The 16,370-nt window shown below is 42.7% G+C and overlaps 1 protein-coding gene across 1 annotated transcript in view; it reads left to right on the top strand.

Annotated features, from left to right (window-relative positions):
* LOC112068593 (microtubule-associated protein 1S) overlaps positions 1-11,545 on the top strand; it is a 52,335-nt gene extending 40,790 nt beyond the window's left edge. The window contains exons 3-7 of the mRNA XM_024135768.2: positions 2,089-2,171; positions 3,726-3,866; positions 3,984-7,305; positions 7,449-7,672; positions 8,022-11,545. Of these exons, the coding sequence (XP_023991536.2) occupies positions 2,089-2,171; positions 3,726-3,866; positions 3,984-7,305; positions 7,449-7,672; positions 8,022-8,177 (3,926 nt within the window). The 3' untranslated portion in view covers positions 8,178-11,545. The remainder of the gene's footprint in view (positions 1-2,088; positions 2,172-3,725; positions 3,867-3,983; positions 7,306-7,448; positions 7,673-8,021) is intronic.
* The last annotated feature ends 4,825 nt before the right edge of the window (positions 11,546-16,370 follow it).

Here is a 16,370-nt window from a genome sequence, read left to right as displayed (position 1 = left end):
GTATGCAAATTGGAGTGGGTCTAGAGTTTCTGGGATAATGGTATTGATGTGAACCATTACCAGCCTTTCAAAGCACTTCATGGCTACGGACGTGAGTGCTACGGGTCTGTAGTCATTTAGGCAGGTTGCCTTCGTGTTCTTGGGCACAGGGACCATGGAGGTCTGCTTGAAACATGTTGGTATTCCAGACTCAAATCAGGGACATGTTGAAAATGTCAGTGAAGGCACCTGCCAGTTGGTCAGCACATGCCCGGAGCACACGTCCTGGTAATCCGTCTGGCCCCGCAGCCTTGTGTATGTTGACCTGTTTAAAGGTCTTGCTCACATGGGCTACCAAGAGCATTTTCACAGTCATCCAGAACAGCTGGTGCTCTCGTGCATGCTTCTATGTTGCTTGCCTCGAAGCGAGCATAAAAGCTTGTCTGGTAAGCTCGCGTCACTGGGCAGCTCGCGTCTGGGTTTCCCTTTGTAGTCCGTAATAGTTTAAGTCCTGCCACATCCGACGATGTTTTCCCTAATGGGGGTGGTAATGCTTTAGTTACTTTCCTAATGGGGTGGTAATCCAATTAAATGCTCAATGCCTGCTAGCACATATGACTACAGCAAGCAACAATCACATACTCAATCTCCCTTCTTGACTGGCTGGACCATCTACACCAACAACCTGACTTGGACTGGGCCTTTGGGTAATTGTCCACTCGGTTTTGGATCTACTGAGATTTTGGTTAATGTGCATTTGAGCTGTTGTTCATATGTTAAGACATGGTGCATTAAGTGACAACTTTTGCAGCTTCAATAGTGATACTGGATACACTCRAGAGACTTTGGTCTTTTGTCGGCTTCTCTTATCTTCAACTATAGGCTTGGCTAGTCATAAATTGCTTGTGCAGTTACTTTTACTTTGAGTTATTCCTCTTTATCTCGCTGGCAGTCTTTTCTTCCTCTCCCACAGCCTTATAGTGTGTTAGGCTATCTATATAACCCATAAAAAACATTGTCCTTGCTTTCTGCCAGGACTTCCATGATTATTTTACCTTTTAGAGCATGTAGCCCCAGTCGTGAAACCGTTTCACCACCCCTCCCATTTCGTCTTGTGAGTCGTTGTGGCAAATTGTTGGCTAAATGGAGATGTTTGGTGCAGTGGATGAGTGAATGTCCCTGTATTCTGGCATGTGATGCAGTAGGAGGAGTGTGGATCACAGGTTGTTTATTCAGCCTGAATAGCCTCAGTATGTCATTGCAGCTTTTGGAGCATGTGAATAACTAGAATTATTTACAAATATAGCCTAAAACAAAAACATATGGTATTTCAAAAGCTTTGCCTTTTTGTTCTTTTTGAGTTGTATAGCATTATTGTGTAGATGTTGGCTTTTTTTGGTAACCAATTTGTTTGTTTTTGTCTTATTCAAGACCGTTGAATCAATACCATTCGAACTACTTGTAAGTCATGTTTTGTTGAGACCGTTATTTGGGGTATTTTGTTTTTTGCCTCAGCCTTGTCTCGTTTCAGTACCTTGCCTGGTGTTTGTCCTATTCTCTCTTCAGACCTGCACTGAAAGGTACAGTCACACTGCTGGCCCAGGGTTTATCTTTAGGCTATGCAAAGCTCTGTGCCTTATTGTAATCGGCATTGTTACCTTCTCTTTAGAGGCATTCCACCCAGGGAAGTGTCTATAGTCTGGTTGTTTCTGATGCTTGCAGAGCTCTTTCTCTGGCTATGCTCAAGACTTAACTGTACGCTGAAGGCCTCTACATCTGCTAAACGGTTTACTGTAAGATCTTTCAGATTGGATTTTGACTTCTGATTTGCACAACCTGTTGAACCGTTTTAGTGGATGCATAGTCTGTTATTCCCAAACTCTCCACATATAGCCTACTGTCATTAGCCTGCATGGGCAGTTTCATTCAGACCATCTGTCTCTTTTAGTGTAGTCTGTAAATGAAACAGACTAATTGCCTAGTACCCATTGTTTGCCGGTCTAAAGGAACAGGCTATGTTCCTTTTTTAACCCCTCATCTCCTGGAGGCCGCATTTTTGCTTCTCATTACTCTCAGGTTTCTGACCACCATTTCCCTCCTTCCTTCTAGGTCAGAGGACACTGCAGCACGGTGGAGATATTCTGGATACCCAGGTGATGGTGAACCCATCCCATGAGTTGGTCTGCTCAGAGGTGAGACCTAATTAGGCTAAATCTCTCACTGTTAGCATCAGACCTTGTTGTTGAAGTCTTTATTCAGTTTCAAGGTATGTTGTGGGTAGTCTATAGTTCATTTRCCAGTATTTTAAAATGAATATGTTCAGAATGATAAAATCACATCTTTATGAAAGTCAGTATTAAAGGGGAAGTTCAACCATTTTTACACATGGCTTTATTTACACTCCTGTGTAGTTTATCCCCCCCCCCCAAAAACGTATTTATGTTTTGTTAATGCGAAAATTGGTTGACATTTTCATTGTAGTCGATGGCAAGTGATGACTCAGCAAAATGTCTACAKATTTTCTCTGTAATTAAACAAAATATCCTAATTGTTGAACTTCGCCTTGAAGTAATGTTTGATTATTGTTCAATAGCAATATTCCTAAGGTTTGCTCTGCTTTGCATAGCTATTGCTCTGTTCTGAGATGGAAAGGATCCAATTTCTCATATGACATCTGCACTACACACTGCCATCGCATAACACGCTTCTTTTCCCTGCCATCTGGCTCTCATTTCATACTGGAAATCAAATTGTGTTGCTGCTGTAATGATTCACAAAACCCTCCTCATTCGAACCAACATAATCTCTTTTAGCCTGTCCCTGATGCTTAATGCGCTTGTGATATTTTAGAATGCATTAAATGGCGAATTGAAAAGTCGATCTCTTGCTTTATCTGTGTTCTCTGCAAGCGCATCTGCTGGTAATTTCAGGTATTTTTMTTCAATGTTATGCCTGAACAAAGTTTGCAGTAGGCTTCGTACTGGATATGTAAACAGTAATTCTTGAAATGTTTTCTCGATGGGGGGGTGAGGATTTTTCCACATTGAAGTGCTGTTTGTCATCAGTGTGAGTTTGAGATTATTTTTATACCATTAACAGTAGAATATTGCCATAGAGAGTTTATTGATGGATTGCCTTTTTATCATGAAAATGTTAACATATAAACTGTATGTGGACACCCCTTCAAATTAGTGGATTCGGTTATTTCAGCCACACCTGTTGCTGACCGGTGTATAAAATTGAGCACACAGCCATGCAATCTCCATAGACAAACATTGACAGTAGAATGGTCTTACTAAAGAGCTCGGTAACTTTCAACGTGGCACCGTCATAGTATGCCACCTTTCCAACAAGTCATTTTGTAAAATGTCTGCGGTGGTAGAGCTGCCCCGTTAAACTGTAAGTGCTGTTATTGTGAAGTGGAAACATCTAGGACTGTATCCTTTTTGTTTTGATCACTTGATTACATTGTATACCTTTACATCTGGGTTGTTTGTGGCCTTTGGTATGCATTTAATTTGGATCAAAATGAAGGTCTTATCTGGCCATAACTTAATGCCATTTTGTCTTTTTGTCATATTATAGACTGTAAACAGGCTGGATGTTGACAAAAAAAACTTGAATGAGAGGCCTTGTTTCTCTGTGTTCTGTAACACGAACACAGTCTATACTATTGCCCTATTTGGAGTAGTAAAGGCAACTAAATGGAGCTTAATTTTCATGACTTTTTCTTTCCATTTCACTAGGTGCGCCGGCTTATATCTGATGTGTCTCGCCACAAGTTGTTGGTTCTTGCTGGACAATGTGTTGAAGAGGCAGGAGATCTGGTCTTACAAACAGGATGTTTTTCTCTGAGTGACTTCATTCAGATATTTGCTGATGAGGAGGTGAATTCATATTTTACTGTAATATTCATTCAAAGTTACAGATCAATCTAAATTCAAAAGCATTATTCATAAGCTGGTGAAGGGATTTACATCAAACCATTCTATCTTTTTGAACAGATTGGAGAGTTGTTGAGCTCTGCAGACCCCACACAAAAAGCTAACCTCACGCTGAGTTGTCCCAACTCTGGGGTGTGGAAGAACTCTGTGTTGGAGAAACATAACCTACAAGACTTCATKAACATCAAAACAAACCCACCATCAGTGCTACCTGAAATGGAAGGTCTGCAAGAGTTCACAGAATACCTRTCAGAGTCCCTGGAGCCACAGTCTCCTTTTGAGCTGCTAGAGCCCCCCAGTACTGTGGGCTTCCTCAAACTCTCCCGCCCCTGCTGCTACGTATTTCCAGGTGGGAGAGGAGACTCTGCCTTCTTTGCTGTTAACGGTTTCAACGTGCTGGTCAATGGTGGGTCAGATTCTCGCTCCTGTTTCTGGAAACTGGTTAGACATTTGGATAGAGTTGACTCCCTGCTCCTCACCCACATTGGGGATGACAATCTGCCAGGGGTGAACAGTCTTCTCCAAAGGAAAGCAGTAGAACTGGAGGAGGAACATTCTACTGACTCTCAGATCAATGAGGACTGGATGAAAAATCAAATTTCCCCTGAGATTGGGGTCGTTTTCCTTAATGCTCCAGAGAGATTGAAGTCATTCCGGAGTGATCCCAAAGAACTGCGGAGCTGCGACCAAGTGGCACTCACTTTGCAACACCTTGAAAGGCTAACAATCAATCCAGAACCTCTTAGTCGCTCAAATGGACCCAGCATTGATCCTGTTATTCTTTTCCAGAAGATGGGAGTCGGTAGACTAGAGCTGTACATTCTTAACCCAGTCAAAGGCAGTAAAGATCTTGAGGCTTTCATGAAGACCTGGCCCGGCAATGGATCTAACATAAAAGGCTCAGAGATGCCCCTGTCTTGCCTTGTCTCCATCTCTGCTCTACTGGTGTGGCATCCTGCCAGTCCTCAAGAGAAGATCATTCGAGTTCTCTTCCCTGGGTGTACTCCGCAGGCCAAGATTCTTGAAGGACTTGAGAAAGTAAAGCATCTAGAATTCCTGAAACATCCAGCCGTGAGCCTCAGGGACCTTGAAGCATCCAAATCAGATAAACAACCAAAACGTGCAGAGAGTCGGGAGAGCCTTAAGTCCKTGCCCAAGGATTCAAGACCTAGCAGTGCCTTGCTGAAGGACAAAGTTGGACGTGGGGATGTTAAAAAACAAGACATGAAGTCCAAACCCAAGGCTCCAAGTGACATTGCTAATAAAGATTGGAAGGAAGGGGAAGATAAGTCCAAATTGAAGGATGGGGATGCWAAACAAAGGCCTCCAAAGGCTGAAAAGCTTATGCCAAAGAAAGAACCTTTAAAGGATGAGAAAAAAGAAGTAAAAAAGGATGAGAAAGCCTCCACAGGTGTTGTCAAAAAGGAAGAGAATTTGGAGAAAAAGAAAGAACCAGTTAAGAAAGAAACTCTTGGTCCAAGACCAAAGAAAGACATCAAACATGATCAAAAGAAAGATATCAAGAAGGAGGTAAAGCCAGAGGAGAAGAAACCAACAAAACCTCTCAACAAGGATGTCAAAAAAGCGACAACTGTACCTTCATTAGGAAACGCAGAGGCAAAAAAGCCCTTAGTCAAGAATGGAACATTGAAGAAGGATGCAATCCCCAAGAAAGACTCATTGAACAAGGCYGCAAAGCTAAAGACGGATAAAAAGGAGCCGGAGAATCAAAAAGCTTCTGCCTCTGAGGGGGATGCTGATCGTTCCAAAATGTCAACGCCTGAAGACATGACAGCGGAATTCGAGAACCTCAGAGCAGAAAATGCAAAGTCAGAGAAAAGGACTGCTGTTGTAGTGAACACTATAGCGGACATTGAAGGAATAGAGCAACCTGCGACAGAGAAGGGATCAAGAGCAAATGTAGAGAGGGGGGACATCTTGGAAAGTCCACAAAAGTTCACCTGCATGGAGACAATGCCAAATCCAGAGAAAGCCCTGGGAACCACTTTGCCTCTTTACAAAACTCCTAAAAGTGACCACAGCGTGAACTTTGATCTCACACCAACTGAATACAGGCTACTTGATGGGGCCCTGAGAAATGAGCAAGAAGATGTTTGCGCTAGCTCAGATGAGAAGACTTTAGAGTTGGTCTCCCCTGCCGACTCAGCCCCTAATAGCGCTGGGCATACCCCTTTCCACCAATCACCTGAAGAGGATGCTCAGTGCTCTGGTGAGGACAGTAGTCTCGGGGGAAGGGTGCCTAGCCTTGGGTTTGAAGACTGCCACGTCATGGGTTCTTGCAGGAACTCCGAGGTAGGCTCCTTGAGGGGGAACCTAGAAAACTCCACATCGTCCCAGGACAAACAATCAAGTCTTTTGACACTGAGTCCCTTCATGCTGCCTGACTCTGTCTCACCCAATATTACCTCCATGCCTGCTGAAATCGGTTCCCCACACTCGACAGAAGTTGACGAGTCTCTTTCCGTGTCTTTTGAACAGGTGKTCCCATCTATTGATGAGTCACCCAAGGGAGACCATATGGACAGGTCCTACTCAAACGGGCATATTGCCGATTCTTACCCCAAAATMGGGATGTCCTTACCCTTGAGTACATCTCATAACATGCGTCCACCAGGGGATGGCTCAGAGGAACGCCTTCCTGGACTACATGGTCTTCTCCCTGACGTTCCCCATGACGTCGACCTCTGCCTGGTCTCACCCTGTGAATTCAAGCACTCAAAGTCCCCAGAGAACCAACAGCAGCATCTGTCTCTAGGGCTAGCCACGGGTAGCCCGCGAGAACTCTCTGAAGACAGCAACCACTCCCAGGAGCTACTTAAGCCACAAAGCGGAATTAATAGTGATCGACATTCACCTCAAGGCCAGGAGACTCCTCCCACGTCTGCTAGTGAATCCCTCAACACAGCCACAGATTCAGACATACCCCCAGGGACTGAGGACTGCCCTTCCATCACTGCAGACATGGASTCAGACGAGGACTCTGGGAGTTTCCCGCCCCACCATCCACATGACCATCCCAGCTCTTACTCCTCCAACAGGGGAGCACAATATTCCTCTCAGGACCCTCCCCCAGCCCCAATGAAGGATCTGCCCCCCTTGCCGCCCCAGCCCGGTACCTGCATGACTGACCCTGAGGCTGATGCGCCAAGCAAGACCTCAAAGAGTGCCGCCACAAAAACCAAGAAACCAGCCGGGGTCACACAGAGGTCAACGTCAGCCACCAGTACAGCTCTGAACAGCAAGACCAAGGCTGGCAGCACAACTGCTACATTGAAGACCACCTCAAGCCTTGACACAAGGCCTTCATCCCGCAATACCACTAGTGGRTCCAGACCTGGAACTTCAAAGTCAGTTTCTTCAGGTAGGCACAGACAGGGTTTTACACTTTGAATGATGGCATATTAGCATCTTTCATTACTTGWTTTCTAAAATAATTATTTGTACTTGCAAGTTATTGCAATACATTTAGTCTTCTTATGTCTAACTCTGCTATCTGTCCTGRAGGTTCTCTGGGCAGTAAGGTCAGTGCAGCTGGAAGTGCACCAGTTTATTTGGACATGGCTTATCTCCCCTCTGGTTGTGCCTCTGCCACCGTTGACGTGGAGTTCTTCCGACACCTGCGCTCCTCCTGCTACATTGTTAGTGGCGACGAGCCCCTGAAGGAGTCAGTCATGAGACCCATTCTCGACGCTCTACTGGAGGGAAAGACTGCCTGGCCCGATGTGCAGGTCAGCCCCCAATCTTCTCATTTATCTTTTTCTATGTACATTTGTAGAATGTCAACAAACGTAGACTCCGCTAAATGACATTGCCACGAGCAGCACCAGAGATATTGAGATGAGAGAGATGCAGTATTTGCGTATGTGTACAGGTTCGCTTCATGCTGTTTACAGTGTGTTAGCCAGGGTACCAAAACAGTGGAGAAGTTGAGCCTCACACTTCAATGCTCTTAGTTGTTGCTGAAATTGACCTACTCCGCTGTTTTCTTTCTGCATCTACGTCATATCGCGGAGTCTACCTTTAAGTCTGCCTACTATGTTCTCATTTGAATTTGCCCTTCTACCTTTCCACTCTCAGGTGACCCTGATCCCCACCTTTGACTCGCTGACGATGCACGAGTGGTACCAGGAAACCCATGAGAGGCAGAGAGAGCTGGGTATCACCGTGTTGGGCAGCAACAGCACTGTGGCCATGCAGGAGGAGACCTTCCCTGCCTGCAAAGTTGAGTTCTGAGAGGGGTGAAACAAGATGAAGCTACAAATCCCTGCCCTCTCACCCACCAAAGTATCTCACCTCCTTCACCTTCTCTTAAATTGTGATGGACTAATTTCCCCCATCTACAACTGATGATTTCCCACCCTAGCATGCTTCAAGTATAGCCTGGTGGATTAGCAGGCCTTGCTCATCCTTTCAATCTTATCAATATAAAAAAGACCCCAGCAAACACTCTGACCCATCTTTGTCTTGGGTACGTCTATGCCATGGAAATGAAGGCAAAAAGAAAAGTATGTCCAAGAGTCTTTGGTCTACCAACATGAAGAAAGGTTGTTCATTATGAATGCTAGGTAAGGTGGAGCTTGTAGAATGTCTATAGTAATCGAAGGTCCTCACATTTCTTACCATTAGCCAGGTAGTTGTGATCCAAATCCGTGACAGCTCAAAGGAGACTAGTCGACAGCTGTAGGAAACCCTCTGCCTCAATGGGACTGAACTCATGAGTTCTTCCTTCAACGATTATTTCATCCATATTACATTTCATAGGTATATTTAGGCCTACACCCATTTGCACAGTTATCAATTTCCAAAYACAAGGGAACCACAGTGAGTGAAGGAGTGTTACAATAGAATATGATGTTAAAAGGCAGAGGCTGTGTGTGAGGAGGTGAATATGGGACAGATGTCTCCTGGAGCACTGGTAAAACATGGAGACCTCAGCACTTACTGAAGGACAACATGTTTCTGCATCCCATTTTAGTTTCATAGACGGTCTATGAACATTGAGGAGATGGCCGATGTCTTTGCAGGTAATGATATGCATGTSAACAGAAGAATTACCCCAACATTGACAAAAGTGTCCAAGTTTCAATAAATCGTTTTTTGTATAACATTTATATCAGTCACTTTAACCCTTCATGTAGAGTACATACTGTATGGGGATACACTTTTGACATTGTCTTTTTAAATGAAATAACTAGGTAAATTCTAGGTAATGATTTATACTAAAATMAACTACTAATACGTATTGGTTGATGGAAGGAAATAAAAAATGCAGTATTTACTGAATTACAGTTTTACTACTTAGTAGTTATTTCATTAGAAAGGACACTGAATGAAGTGTAAACCCTACAGTATATTTCCACACTAATAAATCCGTTTTTTGTGAAACACTGTCTACCGCCGGCAGGTCTAGCATTTCTGATTATGACAAGTCAGGTCAAGAAAATCCTAACACTCAATCTTGTTTGTGTTCAATAATATTTTGCATTGGTGCCCAGGATATCAACTGTAWCCAAACCCATATTTGAGTCCCTCTCCAAGACCAGATTTTCTTCTAATTGTAAATATACCATATCAATGGGACCACTGTATGTCACATAGAGGGTAAGCTTCACTGAAGAGGGATYCTTAMATATGCTAATAGGGAAGTCATGAGAAATACTTTGCAAGACATTACATACATCTCAGTGGRTTATTATTGTGCATAAGTGAATAAATGCTAAAACAGATGTTTAACAAGAAAGAAAAATCTGTTATATCAGCAATCGTTTGTGTATTCWGTTYATAGCAGTAGAATGTACAGTAGACYGCTTTATCTGTGAATGTGGACGCTTTTAGCCTCTATCAAAACAGATTGGGTCCAAATGCATGCCACCAATGCTTGCACTACCATGCCCACAACATTACTTGTGGACCAAGCACTCACTGTGTTATAATGCTCTTTATTGCTAAGGATATTTTCATTTTATTCAAGGAGAAGGAATATGAAAGGATTTTAACATTTATTATTACTTGAGTTGGATAACTCTTATTCTTAGAACAACTTTATTTTTTTGCTACAGTTGAGGTGATCATTTGCAGAGTTATACAAGCATACAGATCTCACATTGTCTTTAGTTTCTAAGTTCTAATTGAATATCAGTTTTATGTAATATCACATCTGGTATTAAAGCAAACTAATGCCATGGCTCATCCAGAGCACACTGTACATTTGAAGACGTCATCATGTGAAAGGGTGTGTGCAGCCAGCCACATTTAGGCAGATTATAGAATTCCAATTATTTCATACAGAAAAATGTCAAATCCTTTATCTTATCAATTCATTAACAATTCTATTTATTCATTTTTCCAAAATTATTGAGGTATCTTTATATATCAATAATGTGGTGTAGCTACTTTATAATTTGCAAACCTTTGGTTAGCAACCGGCAGGACAGAGCAAGCAGAACCGATCTCACTTTGTTCTTCTGAAAGAACAGCATGGTTTTTTTGGTATTAGCCATAATAAGTCTGAGTAAAAATGATTGAAAATAGATTGCATTTCATTGGTCACTTATTTGGATAGATATTTCACACTAATGGAGTTAAGAATTATTTCATCGTTAACTCAACTTTGACTATAACAAATCTGTTCCATCATGTCCATGTAAAGATATGTCCATTTAACATGTGCCATTTATGTCACAGATTTTGGACTCTGAATGCATTGGCTTGGATATTGTGTGGCTCTTACGCCCTCTGCTGTCCATAACATTTCTTGGCTAGCTGTTCTTAAAGCTGTATTCATAGATAATTACAGTTCTCTTGTGGCCAAAAGGATAGCATGGGCAGGGCCATTGAGGGATTCCACCATTTTAATGTAGTCAACTGGATGGGATTTCCAACTTCATTGGTTGATCCCTCTTGGTGACCCTGTTGAAGTCATGTCCAATTGGGTCATCAGGAGGGATCTGTCAATTGTGAAGAAGAAGAAGATTGTCAGACTCTATAATGGCAAAGATACAAAGATGAGTCCTCCATCTCTGTAGATGTGTGTATTTTGAAAGCAATGTTCAGTGGTATATTTGGCTCATTGGAATAGTTCTAAACATTGGCCCTGTTTTTCTGTGCCTCTGTTTCATCGCTGCTCCATTATAATAAAAGAATTCGAATGAGATACCTCTGTCATAATACAAGTGACCGTAGCACATAAATGTTCCAATCTGTAAATCAGGCCCCAAAATAAATAAACACATTTTAAATTAATATGCTCTTGCTCTTTGGACATTTTGGGAGTTAGTACATAATTTCTTTAATGCTATATGTTTTTTTTGTGCTATATTTTTCATAGTTATATACACCTCTTTTCCCCTGCACTTAAATGTGTGTTTGTCTATGTCCATACCCTGTTGGTGGTTCACACACCACACTTGCAAGTTTCGGGACTTCACCCAGTAAATGTTATGAATGTTGGTCAAATTTTCCAAAGACTGCTAGTTTCCCCAGTGTCAAGTGGGTGGGGGGGTTAGGTGGATAATGACAGTGGATAGATAGATAATTCAGTATAGAAACACTAATTTTAMTTTTTTGCTTTTTCAATAAATATACCCCTTTTTATAAATCTGTGCGCTTTGTAATTGGTGTTATTTCCCTGACTTTCAACCAGTGGGGCCTCCTCAGAYGAGGAAGGGGAGGACAATCCTCAGTGAATTTCATACAAATTGTGAAACATGTAAAAAGTTAACCTTTTTAGATAAAACTGTACTAAATATAATCTTGTCACCAAATTATTGATTAAAACACTTGCAATGAAGGTCTACAGTAGCCTCAACAGCACTCACTAGGGTAGTACCATGGTGTTGCTGGAGGATCGCTAGCTTCCGTCCTCTGGGTAAATTGATTTCAATACCTAACCTAGGAGGCTCATGGTTCTCACCCCCTTCCATAGACTTGCACAGTAATTATGACAACTTCCTGGGGYCGTCCTCCAACCTATCAGGGCTCTTGCAGCATGAACTGACATGGTATCCACCCAATCAAAGTATCCGAGAATTAATCTAGGACTGAAAGCATAAGCTACAGCTAGCTAGCACTGCAGTGGATGAAATGTGGCAAGTTGTTGACTCAAAGAGACACAATAGTTTAATAGTTTAGAACAAATAKATMTATTCCAATATGAAGGAGAAMCGAGAGAGATTTCATCATTCTGTTTCACTTTCAGTTTAACTTACTTAGCTAGCAAATGTTACTTTAGCTAATATTGTGACAATGATGTAGGCTGTGTGTAGCGGTTATGATATGGTTTGGCTTGGAAAGGATTTTTGGCCTGGTCACTTAAAGCTGATGTGTTGTGCATTGAAGTCCACAAGGGAAGGGACACAATGTGGCTGCAATGAAAGTTAACTGTGTTTACGCGTTATCGTTACACCGATTCTGTTGAAAAAAGTTTCTTAAATGGAACAAAACTGGAATACATATACCTGAATTTCTCCAATAGAAATTCTAGTTTACAACTGTTGGATTAACGATTACACCCTAGTTCAGCTAGATGCAGGCAAGAGTGTAAGGCTGTCCATGTGTCAGTCCGTCACCTAAAAAAGATGTCTCTCGACCTGTCTGCAACTACGTTGTGAACTTTAATTCATAGGCTAGGTTGTAGCAACCTTATGTGTATAGGGAACATTTAGAGTATTTTTTATTTCACCTTTATTTAACCAGGTAGGCAAGTTGAGAACAAGTTCTCATTTACAACTGCGACCTGGCCAAGATAAAGCAAAGCAGTTCGACACATGTAACAACACAGAGTTACACATGGAGTAAAACAAACATACAGTCAATAATACAGTAGAAAAATAAGGCTATATACAATGTGAGCAAATTAGGTGAGATAAGGGAGGTAAAGGCAATAAACAGGCTATGGTGGCGAAGTAAATACAATATAGCAATTAAAACACTGGAATGGTAGATTTGATAGTAGATGAGTGTGCAATGTATAAATACTGGGGTGCAAAGGAGCAAAATAAATAAATACAGTAGGGGAAGATGTAGTTGTTTGGGCTATTTATAGATGGGCTATGTACAGGTGCAGTGATCTGTGAGCTGCTCTGACAGCTGGTGCTTAAAGCTAGTGAGGGAGATAAGTGTTTCCAGTTTCAGAGATTTTTGTAGTTCGTTCCAGTCATTGGCAGCAGAGAAGTGGAAGGAGAGGTGGCCAAAGGAGGAATTGGCTTTGGGGGTGACAAGTGAGATATACAGTGGGGAGAACAAGTATTTGATACACTGCCGATTTTGCAGGTTTTCCTACTTACAAAGCATGTAGAGGTCTGTAATTTTTATCATAGGTACACTTCAACTGTGAGAGACGGAATCTAAAACAAAAATCCTGAAAATCACATTGTATGATTTTTAACTAATTAATTTGCATTTTATTGCATGACATAAGTATTTGATCACCTACCAACCAGTAAGAATTCCGTCTCTCACAGACCTGTTAGTTTTTCTTTAAGAAGCCCTCCTGTTCTCCACTCATTACCTGTATTAACTGCACCTGTTTGAACTCGTTACCTGTATAAAAGACACCTGTCCACACACTGAATAAAACCTGTCTCTTATACACATCTAGATGTGTATAAGAGACAGGGCCAAAGGAGGAATTGGCTTTGGGGGTGACAAGTGAGATATACCTGCTGGAACGTGTGCTACGGGTGGGTGCAGCTATGGTGACCAGCGAGCAGAGATAAGGCGGGACTTTACCTAGCAGGGTCTTGTAGATGACCTGGAGCCAGTGAGTTTGGCGACGAGTATGAAGCGAGGGCCAGCCAATGAGAGCGTACAGGTTGCAGTGGTGGGTAGTATATGGGGCTTTGGTGACAAAACGGATGGCACTGTGATAGACTACATCCAATTTGTTGAGTAGGGTGTTGGAGGCTATTTTGTAAATGACATCGCCAAAGTCGAGGATCGGTAAGATGGTCAGTTTTACGAGGGTTTACGAGGGTATGTTTGGCAGCATGAGTGAAGGATGCTTTGTTGCGAAATAGGAAGCCAATTCTAGATTTAACTAGGATTGGAGATGTTTTATGTGGAAGGAGAACTCTCTGGAAGGAGAGTTTACAGTCTAACCAGACACCTAGGTYTTTGTAGTCCACAAGTCAGAACCGTTCAGAACCGAGTAGTGATGCTGGACGGGCGGGCAGGTGCAGGCAGTGATCGGTTGAAGAGCATGCATTTAGTTTTACTTGTATTTAAGAGCAGTTGGAGGCCACGGAAGGAGAGTTGTATCGCATTGAAGCTCGTCTGGAGGGTTGTTAACACAGTGTCCAAAGAAGGGCCAGAAGTATACAGAATGGTGTCGTCTGCGTAGAGGTGGAACAGAGACTCACCAGCAGCAAGAGCGACATCATTGATATATACAGAGAAGAGAGTCGGCCCAATAATTTAACCCTGTGGRYCCCCCATAGAGACTACCAGGGGCCCGGACAACAGGCCCTCAGATTTGACACACTGATCTCGTCGGAGAAGTAGTTGGTGAACCAGGCGAGGCAATCATTTGAGAAACCAAGGCTGTTGAGTCTGCCGATGAGGATGTGGTGATTGACAGAGTCGAAAGCCTTGGCCAGGTCAATGAATACAGCTGCACAGTATTGTTTCTTATCGATGGCGGTTAAGATATCATTTAGAACCTTGAGCGTGGCTGAGGTGCACCCATGACCAGCTCTGAAACCAGATTGCATAGCGGAGAAGGTACGGTGAGATTCGAAATGGTCGGTGATCTGTTTGTCAACTTGGCTTTCGAAGACCTTAGAAAGGCAGGGTAGGATAGATATAGGTCTGTAGCAGTTTGGGTCAAGAGTGTCCCCCCCCTTTGAAGAGGGGGATGACCACAGCTGCTTTCCAATCTTTGGGAATCTCAGACAACATGAGATGTTGAACAGGCTAGTAATAGGGGATGCAACAATTTCGGCAGATACTTTTAGAAAGAAAGGGTCCAGATTGTCTAGCCCGGCTGATTTGTGGCGGTCCAGATTTTGCAGCTCTTTCAGAACATCAGCGGACTGGATTTGGGAGAAGGAGAAATGGGGAGGGCTTGGGCAAGTTGCTGTGGGGGGTGCAGTGCTGTTGACCGGGGTAGGCATGGCCAGCCGTAGAAAAATGCTTATTGAAATTCTCAATTATAGTGGATTTATCGTGGTGACAGAGTTTCCTATCCTCAGTGCAGTGGGCAGGAGGTGCTCTTATTCTCCATATACTTTACAATGTCCCAGAACTTTTTTGAGTTTGTGTTGCAGGACGCAAATTTCTGCTTGAAATAGCTAGCCTTGGCTTTTCTAACTGRCTGTGTATATTGGTTTCTAACAGCCCTAAAAAGTTGCATTTCACGGGGGCTGTTCGATGCTAATGCAGAACGCCACAGGATGTTTTTGTGTTGGTTAAGGGCAGTCATGTATCATGTAGTAGCCTAAATCTATCGCTGTTACATTGAACTGGGTGAATGGAATAGGAATGACAGTCATCCAAAATGCTGTAATAGAAATAAGGACATGCTCACAAATMTTTTAAATAATAATTATCCTCCGTCATCTTCAACAGCACTGACCGCCACTGCTTTCAACTGAGTAAAGAACTCTTGCATTTTATTTGATCTATGAAAGCGAGGCAAGATTAGGACCTGTGACCTTCTGGTCCCTTTCCCAGTGCCTGTCCACTTCGCCAGCATGGGGATGGGTGCCACTTTCTTTTCACATATGAAGCTGTCAAGTCATTTAGAATATCAGCKGATTAGAAATGTGATTAGTTAAGTATGTTTAAGGTTGGGAAACAAAAGCCACAATGGTATTCAAACTGGCGACCTTGTGCCCTCAAACCTCCCTCCCTGAGAGCCTTTTCTTTATTTGACTCTTACCTGTAAACTCCATCTACTGACCTGTCACTCTTAGCTCTGCACACTGAGCTTTCATCCAACCAATCACATTCGTTCCGCCAGTGCCCTGGAGGCAGGGCTGCCCTCAAACATTTGASGTCGGGATTCTATCCAATCGTGGGTTCTAGGCATTGCAGCTTTTAAAGGCAATGTTCCTGTGTTCGTGGAGATAATATTCACGGGCAAAGCTGCAATGATTCAATCGGCATCTACCTTTTAAAGCTGCATTGTCCATCGACCATATACGGTCGGATTGAATCCCGGCTGGAATGAGAAACTAAATTATTGGCCGTGTTCAAGAGCATCAAAACCGTGATTTATCATAGCTAAATTATGACTGACTGATAATAKAAAAAATGTTGACTACGTAGTTACTTATGATGCAAGGTGATATGTAGATCCGTTAGACTTGACTCGCTTTTAAAATCGACTGTATTCTTTCCTCAATTCCTTGTGTCCTCTCTCCTCTTTCTCAAACAAATTAGAGGGGAAGGTCATGGCCCCCCCATGACCTTTGGTTTGTGTGGTTT

Source organism: Salvelinus sp. IW2-2015, unplaced genomic scaffold, assembly GCF_002910315.2.
Source record: "Salvelinus sp. IW2-2015 unplaced genomic scaffold, ASM291031v2 Un_scaffold588, whole genome shotgun sequence".
Lineage (NCBI taxonomy): Eukaryota > Metazoa > Chordata > Actinopteri > Salmoniformes > Salmonidae > Salvelinus > Salvelinus sp. IW2-2015.
Note: the sequence above shows the minus strand (reverse complement) of the source record. Positions and strands in the feature narration are given on the sequence as shown.